The 20,342-nt window shown below is 52.4% G+C and overlaps 8 protein-coding genes across 8 annotated transcripts; 3 read left to right on the forward strand and 5 right to left on the reverse strand.

The window, feature by feature from the left end:
- Window positions 1-734: 734 nt before the first annotated feature.
- Window positions 735-2,411, reverse strand: BDR25DRAFT_223911 (WD40 repeat-like protein; the record flags this gene model as incomplete). The annotated part of the gene is made up of 5 exons (XM_033685130.1): window positions 735-1,223; window positions 1,272-1,869; window positions 1,923-2,152; window positions 2,208-2,269; window positions 2,342-2,411. 5 exons carry the CDS (start codon window positions 2,409-2,411, stop codon window positions 735-737), a joined length of 1,449 nt encoding a protein of 482 aa, XP_033547837.1.
- Window positions 2,412-3,124: 713 nt separating this feature from the next.
- Window positions 3,125-8,275, forward strand: BDR25DRAFT_224650 (beta and beta-prime subunits of DNA dependent RNA-polymerase; the record flags this gene model as incomplete). Its single annotated transcript, XM_033685154.1, has 5 exons — window positions 3,125-3,253; window positions 3,304-3,460; window positions 3,514-3,584; window positions 3,651-7,876; window positions 7,939-8,275. The coding sequence occupies 5 exons, from the start codon at window positions 3,125-3,127 to the stop codon at window positions 8,273-8,275; spliced, it is 4,920 nt and encodes a 1,639-aa protein (XP_033547838.1).
- A 1,506-nt stretch (window positions 8,276-9,781) lies between these two features.
- On the reverse strand, window positions 9,782-10,986 carry BDR25DRAFT_223913 (Rad1-domain-containing protein; the record flags this gene model as incomplete). The annotated part of the gene is made up of 2 exons (XM_033685131.1): window positions 9,782-10,767; window positions 10,827-10,986. 2 exons carry the CDS (start codon window positions 10,984-10,986, stop codon window positions 9,782-9,784), a joined length of 1,146 nt encoding a protein of 381 aa, XP_033547839.1.
- BDR25DRAFT_28935 (uncharacterized protein) lies at window positions 10,858-11,614 on the reverse strand. Its single transcript, XM_033688448.1, has 4 exons — window positions 11,456-11,614; window positions 11,374-11,403; window positions 11,263-11,317; window positions 10,858-11,214 (listed from the first exon to the last, which is right to left on the reverse strand). The coding sequence occupies exons 1-4, from the start codon at window positions 11,562-11,564 to the stop codon at window positions 11,169-11,171; spliced, it is 240 nt and encodes a 79-aa protein (XP_033547840.1). The 5' UTR covers window positions 11,565-11,614; the 3' UTR covers window positions 10,858-11,168.
- Window positions 11,615-11,744: 130 nt separating this feature from the next.
- BDR25DRAFT_261328 (Bromodomain-containing protein) lies at window positions 11,745-13,738 on the forward strand. The gene is made up of 4 exons (XM_033686695.1): window positions 11,745-11,849; window positions 12,062-12,392; window positions 12,464-13,286; window positions 13,348-13,738. Exons 1-4 carry the CDS (start codon window positions 11,825-11,827, stop codon window positions 13,375-13,377), a joined length of 1,209 nt encoding a protein of 402 aa, XP_033547841.1. The 5' UTR covers window positions 11,745-11,824; the 3' UTR covers window positions 13,378-13,738.
- A 951-nt stretch (window positions 13,739-14,689) lies between these two features.
- BDR25DRAFT_368730 (TFIIA-domain-containing protein) lies at window positions 14,690-16,716 on the reverse strand (the record flags this gene model as incomplete). The annotated part of the gene is made up of 3 exons (XM_033697071.1): window positions 16,281-16,716; window positions 15,882-16,204; window positions 14,690-15,671 (listed from the first exon to the last, which is right to left on the reverse strand). Exons 1-3 carry the CDS (start codon window positions 16,296-16,298, stop codon window positions 14,690-14,692), a joined length of 1,323 nt encoding a protein of 440 aa, XP_033547842.1. The 5' UTR covers window positions 16,299-16,716.
- BDR25DRAFT_303569 (uncharacterized protein) lies at window positions 16,280-16,707 on the forward strand. Its single transcript, XM_033690025.1, has one exon. The coding sequence runs from the start codon at window positions 16,510-16,512 to the stop codon at window positions 16,678-16,680; it is 171 nt and encodes a 56-aa protein (XP_033547843.1). The 5' UTR covers window positions 16,280-16,509; the 3' UTR covers window positions 16,681-16,707.
- Window positions 16,717-16,932: 216 nt separating the features above from the next.
- BDR25DRAFT_334155 (uncharacterized protein) lies at window positions 16,933-19,666 on the reverse strand. The gene is made up of 3 exons (XM_033692908.1): window positions 19,286-19,666; window positions 17,336-19,145; window positions 16,933-17,283 (listed from the first exon to the last, which is right to left on the reverse strand). Exons 1-3 carry the CDS (start codon window positions 19,415-19,417, stop codon window positions 17,189-17,191), a joined length of 2,037 nt encoding a protein of 678 aa, XP_033547844.1. The 5' UTR covers window positions 19,418-19,666; the 3' UTR covers window positions 16,933-17,188.
- Between the last annotated feature and the right edge of the window lie 676 nt (window positions 19,667-20,342).

The following is a 20,342-nucleotide window of genomic DNA, read 5'->3' on the forward strand; positions in this document are numbered from 1 at the left end:
TCGCATTGTGCCAACATGTAGGACAAACTGAATGACCGTTCACAGGTTGTAAATAGTAAAAGCTCACTTCAACAAGTTTCTTCCTTCTTAAACCGTCCCAGTCGTAACCACTACGCCCCTCGAGGCTCTGCTTCAGCGTTTCCTGGCCAGGGCGTGAATTGATCTCCGATACATATTATCGCTTCGTATAGAACTTGATATGAATGTCCACAAGAATTAAGAGAAAGGGCAGGTTTACAGCTAAAATGAATAGAATATTCTGCTTTCCAATTATGTGGAAAGATAAAAAGGTAGAACCTAACATAACAATAACCTCGCATCCTCAAGGTCTCCTTAATTAGAGCAAGGAGTTCTGTAGCTCAAATAGTCCCTATTGATGTTTCGTGACTGGCACCAGCTGTGAAAGGAATAAAGATTAGGAAGCTTCTTTGCTACGGTGAACGATCCGTTCTGCAGGAAAGTTCTGGATGAATCTTTGGATGAGGCTCGTAGGCAGTGCATATGACGTAGTAATGAAGCTGATACATAGACGTGTAAAGCACGTCCGAGGGTTGACCTGCTGACTCGACGTCCTTAAGACTGCTCCTCGACATGCACAAGCAATTCAATCTCTCTCCTCGAGACTCGCGTAGCTTATGACAGAGAGAAGACGAGAGCCTTCAAGCCTCTTCGCACTCATATTCTGACGTTTGTGCTGAGCACATTTTTATCTTGACTTGGTGATATGTGCGCTCTCACCCGCCCCTTCGCCTCTTCGTTCCATTCTGCGTCGTGGCGGTGGTGCCGTTTGTCAGTGCCTTTCTAGCTTCATCGCCGCTTGCCACCAATTCATCATCGTTCATCCATTCTCGTCCAGTCCCGGGACTCTTCCTCCGGAATTGGCCTGCCCCTATAGCTACCACTTCATCTTCACTGTCGCTAGCTTCGATATCCAATAGAACGGGCATGCGGAAATCACCCGCCTCATACTCTGTTGCGGACTTCACTGGTTCGACAGTAAGCACATCGACTTCTTCGTCCTCTTGGTCCAGCCGGCGCTTGTGGATCTCCTCCAGGGGCTGGATGTCGAACTCGTCCTCTCGCTCAATATATTCGACGTTTTCCTCGACCTCGACAAAGTCAGGCGCTAGGGCTGACCACCGTTGGGGTTGGAGGATTGACCAGAGCCATACTCGACCGGAATCAACGCCGATGGCGGCAACGAAGGGGCGGAAAGGGTGCCACTAAGTCATAAGTTTGAGTTGACGAAGCCACATGGGGGCACAACTTACCTCAACGACAGACAATTCTTCTTTTGTGCCTTCCAGAATCTTCACCAAGCTACCTTGGCCACGTTCCCAGACGTAGATGTGGTGATTCATCCAGGTTGACGCCGTGACATATTCGCCGCTCGGGCTGAATGACACATGGTTCCAGGAGAGGCGGTTCACAAGGTCCTGGAACTTGTGTTCCACTTCGAGCTGGAGGGTGTCAAAGTCTAGCTTGGGGTCCGATAGATCAGGGAGATGGAGAGTCCTGACAATCCTGTCACTGGAGTTGATGACCACGTCTCTCCCGGAGGGGGTCAAGCGGACGAAAACGATGATGTTGTTGGTAAAGCGAGTCGAGTACTGGACCTGGCGAGTCGCAGTGCTGATGATGTTGAGCCATCCCTTGTTTGTGCCGGCGATGATGTGGTCGCCCGAGGGTGTGAAGACAGTAACAGTTGAAGTCTGCTTGGCGTCCTGCGCAGCCTGCTTCTCCGAGGCATTTTCACGTTCGATTTGGGAGCGGCGCGGAGCAGAGGGCAGGGTATGCTTGATGGGGACGTCGGCGGACATGTCGACGAGGACCGGCTGGTCTTCAAAAAGGGCGGCAACGAAGACCATACTGAGACACAATTAGCGCAGGGCGGGGAGAGGGCGCGAACGAGGCGTGCCTACTTGTTCTTGGGATGCAGCTCAGCGATGAAGATGGCGGTTTCGAAGCGTACGGTGCGCACGCGCGAGCCGTCCTTGAGGTCCCAGAGCACGCATTTCCAGTCCTGGCCGGCACTCAGCAGATATCGGTCGTTGGTGGACCAGCTCAGCGACTGGACCTGACGCGTGTGGCCGCGGAGCTTGCGCGCAACGCCGTTTGTTTCAATGTCGAAGATGACGGCGACGCCATCGTGCTGGAGCACATTCAGTCAGAGAGGCAGCAGAGGTTCTGTACCAATTGGGGCTTACTCGTCCAGAGGCAAGAAGGTCGCCGCGGTGGCTGAAGCGGATTGAAGTCGAGTGGCCACTGCCTGCGCAGAGAGTGAGTCACGACGCGGCGGTCTAGCGGGGAGAGGAGGGGGCGGGAGAGGGGAGGAGCCTACGCAGTCTGCCCGTGATGACTTCAGGACAGTCCTGGGCGAGGACAAAAGGGTCCACAAGCGACAGGTTCATGGCGGGCAGCTGCGACGGGGAAAGAGGGAGATGGAGGTCACAGGAGAAGGCGGCAGAGGTAGAGGTGAGGACAGAGGCGACACAGCATCTTCACGTCGGCGCGCAAACGGAGACAAGTCCTCAGTATGCGTGAAGCACATTCCGAAATATGCGGCCCTGTGGCTTGGCCGGTCAGAGGCAGCGGTGAAGTGGCTTTGCCAAGGCCTGAGTCAGCCGCGATCCTTTGTCGCCGCTTTGATCAATCGCCTCTTCTCCTGCCCAGCGGCTGTTTCAGACGCTCCCTCTACACCCACCCACCCCCATCTCCACGGCCGCTCTAACATCTCGTTGAGCGCGTCAACAACTCGCCCAGCTCGTCTGCGCTGCCCGTCAGGCGAAACCAACGGCGCCGCCAGCCCTCGCCTACCGCGCGCGACCCGACCGCGAGCCCCCGACCTGTGCAGCCTTTGTCAACGGCCATCTATTCTTCGACGCCATCTCTTCGAGCTCCCCCGGCGCATCAACAGCCTCCCTCTGCGCGCCCTCTACACAATACCCGCACTCGCGACATACCTATAACGGCAAATTTGCAGAGCCTCGAGTAGCAGGAGGTGCCAGTGTCGGCGTGGCCACTGCCGCTGCCTTCGCAGCCTTCGCGCTGACGCTCATAGATAGCCGGTGATTCCTCTTTCTAACACGCTCTCTGGTCTAGTTTATTCACTGCTCCCGCAACCATGGCTCCCTCCGTCGTATCCTACTCCAAGTGCCCTTTGCGCACGATCAAGGAGATCCAGTTCGGCCTCCTCTCGCCGGAGGAGATCAAGGCGATGAGTGTAGTCCACATTCTCTATCCCGAGACTATGGTATGTACCACTGTTCCGTCACCACCTTGAACGCGCTGATCGTCCTGCAGGATGAACAAAAGCAGCAACCGCGACTTCAGGGTCTCAACGATCCCAAGCTCGGCACCATCGACCGCATGTATACTTGCGCGACCTGCAAAGAGGACATTCAGGTCTGCCCAGGGCATTTCGGCCATATAGAGCTCGCCGTGCCTGTCTTTCACGTTGGTAAGCATCCGTCATTTGGAATTCCTTCAGCGTGCTCCTCTGACACGTGCCAGGCTTTATCGTTAAAATCAAGAAGATTTTGGAGACCGTCTGCCACAACTGCGGGCTGATTCTGGCTGATTACGTAGGTCTCCCTCAAGAGGAAGACATGCGTATCGGTTTCTGTTGATAGTGCTAACCTCCCGCATAGAACCACCCCGACTGGAAGTCAGCCCTTCGGCTGAAGGATCCGAAGCGGCGGTTCGATGCGATATGGCGACTGTCCAAGACCAAGCGAGAGTGTGTTACGGATATGCCTGAAGAGGACAACAAGAAGGGTCCCAAGATTTCACACGGTGGCTGTGGCAATAGGCAGCCGGATGCAATCAGGAAAGAGGGCCTGAAGCTCACGGCGACATTCAAGCCTAAGAAAGACGACGACGAAGGAAAGGGCGAGGAGAAAAAGACCATCTCTCCCCAGGATGCACTCAACATCTTCCGGAATATATCCGACAACACGCTTCATCTGCTCGGTCTGAACGCCGACTACGCCCGGCCTGAGTGGATGATCATCTCGGTTCTCCCTGTACCACCTCCCCCAGTTCGCCCGAGTATCTCTGTCGACGGAACTGGCCAAGGCATGCGCGGCGAGGACGATTTGACCTACAAGCTGGGTGACATTATTCGAGCCAATGCTCGCGTGCAAGAGTGCATTCAGACCGGTTCACCCCAGCATATCCTGAATGAGTTTGAGAGCCTTCTGCAATACCACATTGCCACCTATATGGATAATGACGCAAACGGAGTGCCCCAGGCAATGCAGAAATCCGGCCGACCGCTGAAGACAATTCGCGGCCGTCTAAAAGGGAAGGAGGGCCGGCTGCGAGGCAACTTGATGGGTAAGCGTGTAGACTTCTCTGCTCGTACCGTTATTACCGGCGACCCAAATCTTTCCCTGGACCAGGTCGGTGTCCCACCCAAGATCGCTCGAACCCTCACCTACCCTGAGGTTGTAACCAAGTTCAACATCAGCAAGCTCACTAATCTGGTACGCAATGGCCCAAATCAACATCCTGGTGCCAACTATGTCATTAAGACGGATGGTACGAGGCTCGACCTGAGGCATAACAAGAACTTGGACCAGCTCCGACTGCAATACGGCTGGAAGGTTGAGCGACACATCGACGACGATGATGTCATCATCTTCAACCGACAGCCATCCTTGCACAAAGAATCTATGATGGGTCATCGCGTCAAGGTCATGCCCTACTCCACTTTCCGCCTCAACTTGTCCGTCACATCTCCCTACAATGCCGATTTCGATGGGGATGAGATGAATCTCCACGTCCCTCAGAGCGATGAAACACGTGCGGAGATTATGAACTTGTGCATGGTTCCTCTCAACATCGTTTCCCCGCAACGAAATTCCCCTCTTATGGGAATTGTACAGGATACGCTCTGTGGCATCTTCAAGATCTGCCGCCGAGATAACTTCCTCACCAAGCAACAAGTCCAAAACATCATGATGTGGGTACCTGAGTGGGATGGTGTTATACCCCAGCCTGCCATTCTCAGGCCAGTTCCGCGGTGGACCGGCAAGCAAATCATTAGCATGGCGTTGCCCTCGGGTGTCAACATAATGAGGGCTCCTGATGATAGCGCTACCCCACATAACGACATTTCTGACGATGGCCTGTTGATCCATGGGGGAGAGGTCTTATGGGGTCCATTGAACAAGAAAGCTGTTGGTGCCAGTGCAGGCGGTGTTGTGCACATCATCTTCAACGAATATGGCTGGAAGGCCGCCGTTGGTTTCTTTGATGCCGCACAGCGCATTGTCAACTACTGGCTCTTGCACAACGGTTTCAGTATTGGTATCGGTGACACGATTCCAGACGCAAAAACGTCGGGTTTGATCAACGAGAAGATTACCGAAGCAAAGCGGAACGTCGAGGACATTGTTAAGCAAGCGACTGCGAACGAACTTGAACCTGCGCCTGGCCTCAGTGTGCGCGCAACCTTCGAAAACAAAGTCCAGAAAGCGTTGAACGAAGGTCGTGAGGGTGGCGGTACTGCTGCTGCCAAAAATCTGAAAGATTTTAACAACCTAGGCCAGATGGTTTCGTCCGGTTCAAAAGGCTCTAATGTCAATATTTCGCAAATGAGTTCCCTCGTTGGACAGCAAGCTGTAGAGGGTCAGCGCATTCCGTTTGGATTCAAATATCGAACATTGCCCCATTTCACCAAGGACGATTATTCTCCTGAGTCACGAGGATTCATCGAGAATTCATACCTGCGTGGTCTCACTCCCACCGAGTTCTTCTTCCACGCTATGGCTGGTCGTGAAGGTCTGATTGACACAGCAGTCAAGACGGCCGAGACGGGCTACATTCAGCGTCGATTGGTGAAAGCTCTCGAAGACGTCATGGTGAAGTACGATGGCACGGTCCGAAACTCTCTTGGAGACATTGTCGAGTTCATTTATGGCGAAGACGGCCTTGATGGTGCGTTCATTGAGAAGCAGAGGATCGACATCGTCACTTGCTCCCACACAAAGTTCGAGCAAAGATTTCGAGTAGATGTTATGGGTGACGAGTTCCCCATTCCAGCAAAAGAACTTGATCTTGCTGGCGAAATCCAGGGAGACATCGATGTCCAGCGGCATCTGGACGCCGAGTGGGAACAACTGCTCAAGGATCGTGCGTTCCTCCGAGAACGTGCTGAGGATGACACCGAACAATGGCAACTGCCTCTTAATATTATGCGTATGATTCAGACTGCGAAGACCAAGTTCCGAATCAAAGAGACCGGCAGGAGCGACCTCCACCCCGTCGATGTCATCACCAAAGTCCGCGCGCTTCTAGATAAGCTTGTCATTATCCGTGGTGATGACCACTTGTCTCGAGAGGCTCAAGAGAGTGCGACCCAATTGTTTAAATGTCATCTACGATCACGACTCGCGTTCAAACGCCTTGTCACTTCTGACCACCTTAATAAGTTGGCTTTCGAGAATGTCTTGGGAGATCTAGAGAACCGATTCCTCAGGGCTGCGGTTGCTCCTGGTGAGATGGTCGGTGTCCTTGCCGCTCAGTCGATCGGGGAGCCAGCTACTCAGATGACTCTCAACACTTTCCATTTTGCTGGTGTGTCGTCGAAGAACGTTACACTGGGTGTTCCGCGTCTAAAGGAGATTTTAAATGTTGCTGCCAATATTAAGACTCCCTCTATGGTTGTCTTCCAAACCGAAGCAGATGCTACCCAGCAAGAGGCTAAATTTTTGCGAAGCCGCATCGAGCATACAACCCTTCGCTCCCTAGCTGAAACTGTCGAACTCTATTACGATCCTGATATTCACTCTACAGTCGTAGAGGCTGATGAGGATATGGTCGAGTCATACTTCATCCTTCCAGACGAGGAAATTGATACCGAACAGCAATCGAAGTGGCTTCTTCGCATTACTCTTGATCGCAAGAAGCTTCTTGACAAGAGTATTTCAATTACTGAAGTTGCTCGTAGGATCAAAGAAGAATTTGCTCCTCACGTTGCGGTAATCTTCAGTGACGAGAACGCTGATTCTCAAGTCTTGCGTGTTCGGTTCATCTACGATGTCAACTTGGCAAAGGAAGACGAGGACGAAGAGGACAGGGACGAACGGTGGATGCGCAAGCTCGAAAAGCACCTACTTGATGATGTCAATCTCCGCGGCGTGCGTGGTATTGACCGAGCTTTCATTCGAGCGGAGATAAAGATGCACTACAACGAAGATGGTTCTATGATCAAATCGAAGAACGATACACGATGCCAGGATTGGATTCTTGATACTAATGGCACCGCCCTCGCTGAGGTACTTGCTATCGAAGGCGTGAACCCAAGGAAAACCTATTCGAATTCGTTTATCGAAATCCTTGGAGTGCTCGGAATTGAGGCAGCCCGAGGCGGATTGCTGAAAGAATTGGCGATGGTCTTGTCCTTTGATGGCTCCTATGTCAACCACCGTCACATGGCACTTCTGGTGGACATCATGTGTCAGCGCGGTATGCTTATGGCCATTACTCGCCACGGCATTAATCGAAACGATACGGGCGCGTTAATGCGCTGTTCATTCGAAGAGACAGTGGAAATTCTTCTAGAGGCTGCAGGCAACGGTGAACTTGATGACTGCAGGGGTGTGTCGGAAAACATCATGCTTGGCCAGCTCGCTCCCATGGGTACTGGGGAGTTCGATCTTGTCATGGACAATGCCATGTTGCTCACCATGGTCGAAGATAATACACAAATGCGCTCTGGAGCTGCCGCTGGCAATTACCTTGATAATGGCGCAGCTACCCCGTACGACCTTGGCTCTCCTTCTTATGAGGGAGGACTGGGCGGACCAACGTATGACGCAACATTCTCCCCTCTGGCCGCTGCTGGTGGAGATGATAGTGGAGGTTTGACGTCTTATGGTGGCAGCTCCTTTGATGGCGGATTTAGTCCATATGCTGGTGGTCGAAGCCCAGCGTATGGATCCATGAGTCCCGGCTTCGGCGGAACAAGCCCAACCTCTCCAGGCTACTCGCCGACATCCCCTGGTTATTCGCCAACCTCGCCAGGGATCAGCAGTCCGCGCTTCGGAGCGACATCGCCAGGCTACTCCGCCACCAGCCCACAGTATTCGCCCACGTCGCCGAACTACTCTCCTACCTCGCCAGCCTATGGCTCGCCTACCTCTCCGTCATACTCGCCTACCTCGCCAAGTTATTCGCCTACATCCCCATCCTACTCTCCCACATCTCCAAGCTACAGCCCGACCTCTCCGGCGCAGATGGGTCGTGGCGCCACTTCACCTCACTATAGTCCAACATCTCCTGCCTACAGCCCGACTTCACCTATGTACAGTCCAAGCAGCCCACAGTTTGGTGCAGGGAGTGATAGACGCTCACCTACCTCGCCAACTTCTCCGAGCTATAGCCCGACTAGTCCCGTCTATAGTCCGACAAGCCCAGCGGCGAACCAGTACTCCCCAACTTCACCCAAGTTCTCCCCCACATCACCAGGTCCCGCGCCATACTCAGCAACGTCACCGAAGTGGTCGCCGACCTCGCCGACCTACTCTCCTACGTAAGCTACTCTTGCCGTACACTCAAATCGCTCGAACACCTTCTAACACTATGTGCAGATCACCCCGACAGTGATGATCCACTCAGCATGCATGGTGCACATTGAGAAGGGTCATACTGTAAGACCTCATCTCTAACCGTACTATATCCGTTTTCATTCTCAATGGCTAATTTGGTGACAAGATCACCTCATGAAGACCCCCTGTTATGCGCACGATGATCACCGACGTACCTTTAACTAGGCCCACGCCGACGAGCCTTGAGTGCTTCCTACCCCTTTTTAAATTTCTTGTCCTGACCTTATTTGTACAACACCTCATCTCTGGATTTCCAATGCTTTCCTTACCATCGCCTACCACCAATCATGCCGGTGTTCGAGAAGAAGACCGACCGACCTACATGTATAGTTTGGTCTTCATCTTCACCACCCAACAAAAAGACGGCATTTCGATTTGCATCATACCATTTTCCTGGGGTTATGGCGTTTAAGACTGGGTGGATCAATCCACTTTTGTGGCTTCTCTCTCATGCCTCCTTCCTTCGTTTTCGATGCCTTTGGTTATTCTGTGCAGCGAGAAAAGACGAAAAATTGCACCAATGCGACGGACATAATGTGGTGGATCCATTGGCCGGCTTTCCTTCCGATACACTCTAAAAATTCCTTCTGGCAAGGCGTTCTGGATGGGGGCGTGGTTGGCTGCATATGGATGGGTATCAAGACTTCACTTGCTTTGCCTTGCCCTCTTTCGAAATGTTTGGAGTTGGCACCAGCGGTTTTTTTTTTTTTTTTTGGCTCTTTGATTTGCTGAGGTTTGCGGGTTTTATGCTGTTGATGGCCCATGAAATTGATCTTTGGGGCTTTTTTTCTTTGATGGTGGATGGTGATGTCAGAAAGGTAAAATTGAGGGGGTTTGGAGTTGATACCAGGTGGGGCGTGTGGAAGAAGGGGATAGGGTAAGGGAAGTGGACTATGCTGAGGCGCATGCATTCTTGCGAATGATTTTGAGGGTGGCTGAGCATGCAGTGGGGTGCGATACTGCGAGCGAGTGAGAGAGATATGAATAAGATAGTTATGAAATGACAAGGTAGTTTGTCGAATGTGTTTTGTGTTTCTTGAACGCATGTGAGATAGTTCTTTCCCGAATTTGATGTCACTTTGATGCAGGTACCAGAACATACCGTGAGCGAAGTGCAATCAAGGTCCCTGTTATATGAAGGCCAAAGCACACTAACATGCTACAGCTTACATCTCCTCGCCTTCACCCTCATCCTCCGTCCCACCCCCACTTCCACTTCCCTCCTCCCCATCCCCCAAGATGGTCTCCATACGCTCACCGTCTTCTCCCGTCTCACTCTCATCCTCCACTAACGGCACAAATCTGAAATCCACGAAACTAACCTTTCCACTCTCCACCTCAATCATAAACTGCAAACTCAATACACCCTGCGTATCAGCCCGTATACTAACCTTTGTGGCGACACTCATAGCGCGCGCGGCTTTCTGGATGAGAGCGAATTTGTAGGAGGAGCGGAGTGGAGTGTCCGGGGTGCTGAGTTGGAAGGTTTCGAGGAGGTTGGTTGGAGCCGGCGGGTCTGTGGGCTCAGTGCCTGAAGGGGCTGTGGGGGCTGCAGCGCGGGATGAATGTACGGGGTTGTGGTTGTGGTTGTTGTTGAATTCGACGCGCGCGGAGCCGAGAGGGCCAGAGGCAGAGAGCGCAAAGTACGGTTTCCCGCGGGCCACGCGGGCGACGAGGGTAAGGCGCTCTGGATTGGTGGACCCGAGCTCGGATATTGCATCGAAGAGCCAGGTTCCGCGCATGATGGTCTTGAAGGCGAGGGATTGGCGGTCGAAGGGGATTTCGTCGGCGAAGGCGGGCTCGTAGGTGGTGAGGTTGCAGGTTGTTCGGATCGTGGCTTCAGTGAGGACGACTGCGAGAGGAGCACCGAAACTAGAGTAGCTGATTCGGCACATGTTGTTCATGCCGAGTACGTTGTTGGAGAAAGCTGTGCTGGTAAGGTTGTCACGTGCCCATGGGGGTTTCGAGTTATTAGGGTCGGTGAGGCCGAAGATTTGGAGCGTTTCGAGGAGTGAGGGGAGCGAGATCTGGAACGTTGGGTTGGTGGTGATTTCTGAGTCTTCTTCGTCGGAGTCGGCGTGCTGAGAGCGTTGCGGTGGAGGGGAACGGTAAGTGTAGGAGGTGAACAGGGATTTGTCGAGGAAGGCGGAGCCTGTGGGCTCAGTAAGTTGAGGAAGCGAGAGGGGATGAGAGGGGTTGGAGGACGGGTACCTTCCATGACGCTAGCTTCATCAACAGAGAATTTGAGGCCTTCGTCGCTGATCTGGACATGGGCTTTCTCGGAGAAATTGACGCAGCGGAGGAGGAGGTAGAGCTGGCGAGCGGAACTAGAGACTACGGTGAGGATTGGAAGCTCATCGTCGTCCTCCATTGTGGCGGCTGGTGGGTGAGTATGTGACAGCGTCTTCGACAGAGCAATTGGTGATGTAGGAGAGGATGAGGAAGTGGAGGAAGTGTGGCTAGTGTGGCTAGTGTGGTATCTCTTGAACTTTTATTTCATTCCCAGTAGACTACAGAAGACCCGAACGCCAGCTGGACGGTGTGGATAGGAAACTAGACGTAGACTCCGACCGCGCAAATCATGTATACAGCCCCGAATCTGGTGCCCGTCAGTGCGCTGAAGAGGGTCGATTTCACAGTTGCGTACCCGAATGCTAACGAAGCTGGGATGCCGAGAACGGAGAGGTTAGCGAAGGATCGGTCTGTAGAATTGTTAATTGATGATCCGTATGGGATAAACGGGAGAGGTTGCGCGCACTTAGACCAAAGATGCCGGCGAGAAAGAGTGCTTGGGCCCCGTTAGCACAGCTCCGCAGAAGCTATAGCTGGGCTCGACCTACAGAGCAACAGCAGCACGAAGCCGACAGTGAATTGCGAGCCTTTTCCGATAGAAGGCCTGTACGGCGAGGCAGCAGCAGCCTCCCAGACGTCAAGGAGTGGCGACGACATGAATAACTCGTGGGCGGTGGAAGGTGGTGGGTGACGGCGCTGGGGGGGGGGGGAAGTGCTCGCAGATGCTTTGGTGTCCTCATGCAGACCTGCAGTGCGGCTGATACTTGGCGGGTCACCCAGCCTGCAGGCTGTAATTGGCTGGCTGTGTCGCGCGCCCCTCCATGCGCAACTTCACCACCTCACCTCCTCAAGGGCTCGTGGCGGAAGGCAGAGTGAAAGCGCTCTGCGGGCTCCTGCTCTCCCACCGCTACTATACTATGGCCCTCTCCGCAAAGGAAGACGGTAAGCTCCTTCCGCTGCATTTCATGTCTTCGCTGTGCAACCCATTGAAAATGGGCTCCGACACCACGACATGGCGGCCAGAATGAATTACAACAGCCTTCAGGCCATGCTGGGCTACTCAGACTCGTCCGATGCTGCCCCCGTCTCTTCATGTCCCTCCTCACCAGATGTCCCTCTGCTCTATCAGTTGGCTAACCCGACTCCCCCCCCAGCAAAGCGTAAGGCAACGTACCCGCTCGACACCAGCTCCCCGTCAAAGCGCCCCAAGCAGTCCAGCGAAACACCCTCCGATGTCGTGCCTCCCCCCCCGAAGCTCGTTCCTTTCCCCGAGAAGCCTGCCGTCATCGAAGAGAGGCATGGCGAGATCGAGTTCCGCGTGGTCAACAACGACGGCCGCCGCGAAAGTTCCATCATCCTCACCGGCTTAAAATGTATTTTCCAGAAGCAGCTACCCAAGATGCCCAAGGACTACATCGCGCGTCTAGTCTATGACCGCACGCATCTCAGCATAGCCATCGTCAAGAAACCCCTAGAAGTAGTAGGGTTAGTTTGCACTCGATCCCCCCTCCCTAGCAAGCAAGCAGGCGTCTGACTAATCATTTTGATATTGGCAGCGGCATCACCTACCGTCCCTTCCAAGGCCGCCAATTTGCCGAAATCGTCTTCTGTGCCATCTCCTCAGACCAGCAAGTTAAGGGTTACGGCGCCCACCTTATGTCTCACCTTAAAGACTATGTCAAGGCCACGTCCGACGTTATGCATTTCCTGACCTACGCCGACAACTACGCCATCGGCTATTTCAAAAAGCAAGGATTCACCAAGGAGATCACGCTCGAGAAGTCGCGGTGGATGGGCTACATCAAAGACTACGAAGGCGGTACCATCATGCAATGCTCCATGGTACCCAAAATCCGATACCTCGAATCCGGCCGCATGCTCCTCAAGCAGAAGGAATGTGTAAACGCGAAAATCCGCTCCGTCAGCAAATCCTACCACATCCACCCACCGCCCACCCAATGGAAAACCGGCCTCTGCAAGATCGACCCCCTAAGCATCGCCGCCATCAAAGAAAGCGGTTGGTCACCAGACATGGACGAAATGGCCCGCGCCCCGCGCCACGGACCCAACTACAACCAACTCCTGCATCTCCTCAATGACCTCCAGAATAACTCCGCCGCCTGGCCGTTCCAGCAACCCGTCAACAAAGACGAAGTCCTCGACTACTACGACGTCATCAAAGAACCAATGGACCTTGCTACCATGGAGGAGAAGCACGAGAAGGACTTATACCCAACCCCCGAAGACTTCATCCGCGACGCGAAGCTTATTTTTGATAATTGTCGGAAGTATAACAATGAGACTACGCCGTATGCTAAGGCGGCGACTCGCCTCGAAAAGTTTATGTGGAGTAAAATTAAGGAGGTTCCGGAGTGGACTGTACGCCTCCCCCTCCCCCTCCACCTTCTCAATGAGAAAATTGTGCTGATTCTGAGGATAGCATCTCGAATCCGAATTTACGGGCAAATAAGAATAACTCTACCACAGTTCTTTTGGCATAGAAATTGTTTGGTCAGTCACGCGGTCTTGGAACTCGTTTGGCTACCCGCGAGCTGCATTGGGTACAAAGTTTCTGGAAATACTTTGGAACCCTGGGTGGAATTCTGTCCAGTCAAAATAATTTTTTGGAGAATATTGCTGGACAGATGGCGCTGGTTGTCACCGAGATACCCGCCGGTAGAGGCACTAAGAATGCGGCGTTTGGACGGATTGTAATGCTCTCTTTGTTTCTGGTAGATGTAACCTAGGAGGGAGGGTCTTCTTCAATCCGATTTGAAGAGCATTGCTCTATATGCATGATCCTCGCGAGTAACGAATAGGCATTGCTCAACAACTGGTTTCTGTGTGTCTGTGTCACCTATTGAAATGGGGTTACACAGAAATATAATTCCTGTAACCATGTTGCTAGGACGCTGAAGAGAGCTGAAGAGATCCAGGCCCCCGTCCTGCACACATCATTACGACATCCGGTAAGGGTGACACATGCGACGCACGAATATTTCATTGCGACACCTACGCAGGCGAATAACTGTCCCCGTCACATCGCATATCACCCATCACATACCACACACCACCCATCACTCATCACAGATCTCTCACAATTCAACACTCTCACGCCACTTTTCATTCATTCTTACTGGCTAATGTATCGCCTCCATCCCACCACCCATCCATCCATCCTCCTTCAAAAAGCACTAACATAGACCATGCACAATGGTAGAACCATACCATTGATCCGCCATAACGCCTAATAGAAACTAGTTTGACTAGCCAGCCTACCTGAGCCCAATGAAACGCAAAAAAGTGGACGGCATGAAGAAGAGAACCCACGCCATGTGCTTCGTAGCCTCGCGCCATCGCCATCCGTCAAAAAGAGGATATTACCAAGGCCAGGTAGTTCTCATCCCGAGTTGACCCTTCATTGCACGCATCCATCCATTGCAAAACTAGAAAGCAGGCACAGTAGAAGGGGGGAAAGGAGAATCGTAGTCGATGTATACTCATAACTTCCAACAACGAAACAAGAACAGAGGCAAAGAAAGAGAGGACAGTCCTTTGTGTCGGTCGATGGCAACCGAATAATCAACGAACGTGGGTTTTGGATATCCAATTTCGATACTCGTTGAAAATGCATCGTCGCCTCGACGACTGGCCGTCATCATAACAGTAGAAGAAAGGGAGTTCGATTATATTACAGTCGAGACTGGAGTCGGGTAGCTGACGGGCTAGTCGAACACCAGGTCACCTAACAAAAGAAAATGAGCTTTGTTCAAACCGAAAGATCACCATTCGAATTCACCAGTTGCTTTGTGAAACAGGAACTCCTTCTTGTTCGTCGTCAAGACGCCGTCCTTGAGAACGCACTTCCACTTGTTCTTGACACGTTGGACCTTGTCGTAGGTGCAGAGCATGTAGTCTACATTATCGTCATCATTGTCTCCGTCGCCCTCAAGATCATCGTCTGGATCGTCAAGGTCCGAGTTGATGGCGTCTTCTGGATTCTCTTCCTTGACATCTTCGCCGTCAAGCTCCCCGTCGAAGGGGGCGACACGAGGCACCACTGAGGTGCAGGAGGAAGATGCCTCAGCTTGTTGAGCCTGCAAGACTCGCATCGCTGCCTTTCGTTTCCTGCCCTTGGGCATCTCGTCAAGGGGCATCATTAGCCCACTGTCCTGGCGAGCCGCCATAGCATCAACGTGGGCACGCATCAAGCGGTCGGCAGCGGTGCGGCCATTCGGCCCATCATCGCCCTCAGCAGCCTTAGCAGCTACTAGAGCATTCCAATCTTCCATGACACCGTCGGAGCCGTCAGTTTGAGACGTGTAGACATGGCCTGGGTGCGGACGTTGCTGCATCTGCTGGGCGCGCTGTTGCTGCAGTTGAGGTGGAATCATACGTTGCTGGGAGTGCATCGGGACTTGGCCACTATGTTGCTGATGTTGCTGCATGTTATGCCCGCCTTGACCGAGACGCTGAGCGATGAGGGCATTGGCTCGCTGATGTGCAATGTTGTCGTTGAGACCAGACGTGTAGCCATTCACGGGAACCTGCGGATAGGCTGAAATAGGCGGCTCATAGACTCTCTCAGCCTTGACCCCAACATTGGTGAAGTTGGCAGTCTCCTGCTGAGGGGCCGAGACGACTGGGGAGACCTCGATTTCCTGTTTCACATTAGATGGAACAGTTGGTGGCTGACGTGGCGGCTCTTGCTGCGGGTCCCATGGAAAGGCTGCGATCTTGAGGTTCGACAAGTGAGTTTGCCAGCTCTTTGTGGTGCGTCAGCTTAGACTTCTCGTGAAAGTATAAATATCTGTGTGAGTGGGAGGTATCGAAGAGGAAATGTAAGGTGGCATCACATGATGACGCTAGGCCCATGAAAGCAAGGATGGGCGAGACTTGGCGGGGCGGTTGGGCTGAGGCAGGGGCTATAAAAAGTGACCCAAATACTGAGGGCGCCCCCGATCTTTGCGAGACCGACCGGCAACTTCAGCCCCGCTTTCGCCCAGCCTCACCTCCAACCAGTGCCAGGCAGCATACCGCTCTCGACGACGACAAAGCGCAAGTAGAAACAAAGAACGAGTTTTTTTCTTCAACGGAAAATAACAACATACGCAATGCGACATAGGACGGGAAAATGAGAAGGCCGTTGCATCAATGAAAAGCGACGGAAGTAGAACGGAAATGTTGCCACATACCTCCTTCATCTCGTCCAACGTCGACTGATCAACGCCAAACTCCTCGAAGTCATTTTGCGAGGCTTGAATCACCTTATCGATGATCTGCTGGTACACAGAGCCCTGAGGTTGTTGTTAGCCATATCTGCCTCCACCTCACCACTGCTCTCGGGGAGAGGGAGAGAAGAGGACTACTAACCACAATCGTATTCGACATGGTGACCACCAAACAGCGGAGAGGGTCGGGGCTAAGATACTGGCTGCTGCAGGGTGAGCTTTTAGGGGCGCGGAGCAGTGTATAGTTGCCAGTCGACGGAGGAAGTTTCACGAAGTTGAGAGGGCCAAGCAGGCGACGTCAGCGCTTGAGGCCGTGGTTGCTGTGTCTGCGATTACTTCTGGGGCCTTTGGCACTCGTGGTTCGGGACCGTATGAGCAAAAGAAGCAGCAGCGGGTTTCTGTGCGACGTTTTAGAGGGCCCTCACGGTGGTGGTCGTGGGCTTGCAGGTTGGTGTATGGGGTTGCGAGACGGGCAACCCGCAGAAGCTGAAGGCATGGACTCGCTTAATCGGTGCCAAGACGTACTAGCTCGGTTTAGCTGACAAACACAGCTTGCATTTACTTGCGCGACGAATTAATTTGTGCGTTGCTCAGTGCCAGTGAATGATGTCTTGTTGAAATGAGTGACCATGAGTGTCGCATGTCTGAGGACACTACTGCGGCCACCTAACAAACCACACCCTGGCCGGCCAAGGTGCTGCACAGACCCAACTAACCCATCCATGCGGCTCTCCGTCGTTCTACCACCGAGCTCACGATAGAATGCATTGATAAACAAACATAATCAGTAGTTTGTTCTCTATGAAGTCGAACCGAACCATTAGGTTCCGGAAACACCTAGCACTTCAGGCTAATCTAGCGAAGCCTACGATTCAAATACCTCTGTCCCTGAAAAATTGGCCTGAGTCCATGCCTCCGTGATTCCAGAAGCATTAACTCCTCCAATTCACATTTTACCCAGCCGTGTGGAGTGAAATCATGCCCCAACCCAACACCAAGCACCAAATCATTTTAGCATTTAACCCATCCGAAGGAAATTCATGACCCAGATCAAAAGTGAATTAAAGAAGCCTTGAACGCCATATCGACGTCCTTTATTCGGAAGCCAGGGGAGCGACCCAGGCAAACTCCATGTTTAACTATTTCTGTTCAGAACGTCAGCGACGGCTATACATGCAATAAAAGCGGAGGTCTTACCATCAATCAGCTTGCTAACGTCGAGCCAGGCTGCCCGCTTCCGCTTCTGCTTTACAACTGGGAGAGGCTCAAATTCTAAACCCGTCAGATCCAGCCCCAGATTCGGCATGTCGCCGAATCCGCTGGTGCTAAAACCGGTCATTGTAGTACCATTCAGACCAACGTCGAAGCCAGGAGCCAAATCAAGACCAAGCGGCTGGTCAAAATAAGTAGCAGAGTCGATATCGTTAAACTTAGTAGCGAAGTCATTGAAGTTGCTCATGCCCATGTCAAGACCGAAAGGTGTCTCAGAACGGATGAAAGATGTGCTACCTCGTCCGGATAGTGGGTCGCTAATGCTGGTTCCCGGTGTGCTTTGGCTAGAGAGAGTTTCTGCAGTCGTTGTTGATGAATTGCTCAACACGGGACTCTGAGACGGGTACATCCCGCCGGCACCCGACAGATCAAGGCTCAAGTTGACGCTCTTTGAGTAAGATAGGCTACTAAGTCCTGCAGGTGCTTCCTCTTCCTCTTCAACAAAGACTTCAGTGAACGTGTCTTGAGGGTTAATGACACAGCCCTTCTCAGATTCAAGATATCCTTGGACATCGTGGCCGTCGAACCATTCGCCCTCAAAGCCGGTAAGGTCGATGTCAAGGTCGTGTGTCTGTGAAGGATATGTAGTGTTCTGCGCACGTATCTTTTGCATCGGTCCAACTTTCCTCACCGTCCAAGAATTGGGTACAGGTATTATATTTCCTTGAGAGTCTTTCCTAGGGTAGTGCGTGCCTGCACCGCCGAGGTGGATGAATGGCGTGTCGTAAGAGTCCAAGTCCTCATGTATTCCACGCGCTAACAATAGCTTGAACTTCTCTCGTAGTTGATCTACGGTCATATACGGTAGAGATAGTTTGAAGACGTAGTTGAGTGCGGCTGGTCGCAAAGTTGCTGAGCTCAAGAGGTGAAAGCCACATTCCAGAGCAGCACGGGTAAGGCGACGGGCAAAAGTCGTCTCCTGTTGACTATAGGTGTAGATTGGTGCCGGCGTTTTGGTAGATAGACTCGGAAGTAGTGGCGGGGAGTGCAGTCTTGATAATGGCGGAGTCAGTTCTGGGGAGGGGATGTTGACAGAGTAGATCTGTGGGTTGGACTGATACTGAGAGCAGTCTCGTGTCAGGAGGTCAACCAAGCCAAATGGAAGCTGCTCCGAGCTAGTGTTGTTGTGGAGATGGGTTCTTGACTGATCCGAGACCTGACCAACCGTACCAGCACCAGGTCGCATTCGCATAAGGCTTTTTTCTCTTCCAGTCGTCTCATACGGCGAACTTGCCATAGGAGGAAAGTAGGTACTATGCCCATAGTTTCCTTGGTGGGGAGAGTTCGTATCCGCAGACGTGGGAGATTCTGCGGATACAGTCGCAGAGTAACCCCACCCTATATCTGTATGCGTTCCTAGCGTTGACAGGTTAGCATCATGAGTTTGGGTTTGTTCCCTAGACGCTAGTGCTGATGAAGTGGCCTTGTGCAACTCAGTCGCTGGATCAAGACCAGCTTCTCCGGTCTCCTCGTCCCCTTCATGATTTCTTTCAGAAGCAGCAGTCTTAGCAAGAGTGAACAAGCTCTCTGCCACATTTTTCAGTTCCTGGCCTAGCCTAGGATTTAAACGAAGGATCCCTGATTTGAGAGCGGATTCGTTAAAACTTAGGAAAGATTTGTTCATCTCCTCAATGATAGACTGAAGCTGACCATTCTGTTGCTTCAAGGAGGATATTGTTGTTTCCTTTCGTTGCCGATAAGCCCGCTGCGCAAGCCGGATCTGCGTGCGACGACGCTAGAAAAACTGTCAGTTTGATATAAGCTAAACATAAGATTTCATGGTAGAATGTTTTCAGCTTCTTCTTAGAGTGGGGATATAGTACATGATGATGAATAGAGCAATGCTCAGACTGACATGGTGGGGGAACTACTTACATCGGCGGCCGTCGCATCCTGAGTATCCACTCTTGGCCGTCCTCTAGCCTTCTTGCTACCACCTTCCTCACCCCCACCGATCTTTGAGCGCTTTCTAGAAGGAACTTGTCCCTCGCTTTCTGAGGATGTCATTTCTGGTGTTGGGATGTCGTCCAGGGACGTGACGGCGTTTCAGCTTCGACGAAACCTTCGGAACCAACGCAAGTACGGAGTAGAAATGTGAAGTTTGCCCCCGCCTCAAGACGACAGGCTGCGAGGTGACGCAGGTCGTGAATAAAAGGCAAAATGACCTCCAAAGCGCGGGCGGCTTTCCGGCTTAGAAGAGTCCAGAGTGGTGTCAGGGCTACGAGGCACAAACCCCTCTTGTTCAACAGGGCTAGCTAGCTTGGTAAGCCACAGCGCATTGAACCGAGCGGCACCAGCTTACTCAAGCCTCTCGTATGTTGAGAATGCGAGGGACCAAAGGAGCATGCGGTCGATGCCGCTCAATGGGATCCCTCCAGGGCCTTGAAATGAACCAAGTTAGGGAGCGTCAAGCTTGATTTCTAAGACAACCGGCAGGCTTTTTGAGTGTGTAATGGCGATAAAGACAGCCGCGGCATGACTGTGCCTTATCGTAGAACAAATGGAATTTGGCTGCTCAATGTGTGCGCTTTTGCGATTACTGAACAACCGAAGCCTGCTAGTCAGAGGATTCCTCACGCCTCCCAAGCTGGAGCTGAAGCCCCATTCACGTGGCACGGGACTCTCCGTCTTAGCATCTAGACACAGGAAAGTTTAAAAAACCCTTGTGCATCGATGCCCTTGTGTGAAGGACTAAGACTCTTCCATAGGCTTAAGGGACCATTTACAAGGATAATTGCAACAGATCGGCTTTGGGACTCTCATTCACGAAACTGCAGGTACATCCCTCCACGACGGTAGATAGCCAAACCATGGCTCCTCTCCTGATTCAATCCTCGCATCCTTCACATCGCTTCCCGAGTACTCCTCCAATTCTTATAACTTCTGTTACTCAATCCGAGTTTCCATGCGTCACCACTCAATTATCCCTTCT

Source organism: Lindgomyces ingoldianus (genome assembly GCF_010093535.1).
Source record: "Lindgomyces ingoldianus strain ATCC 200398 unplaced genomic scaffold BDR25scaffold_15, whole genome shotgun sequence".
Classification (NCBI taxonomy): domain Eukaryota; kingdom Fungi; phylum Ascomycota; class Dothideomycetes; order Pleosporales; family Lindgomycetaceae; genus Lindgomyces; species Lindgomyces ingoldianus.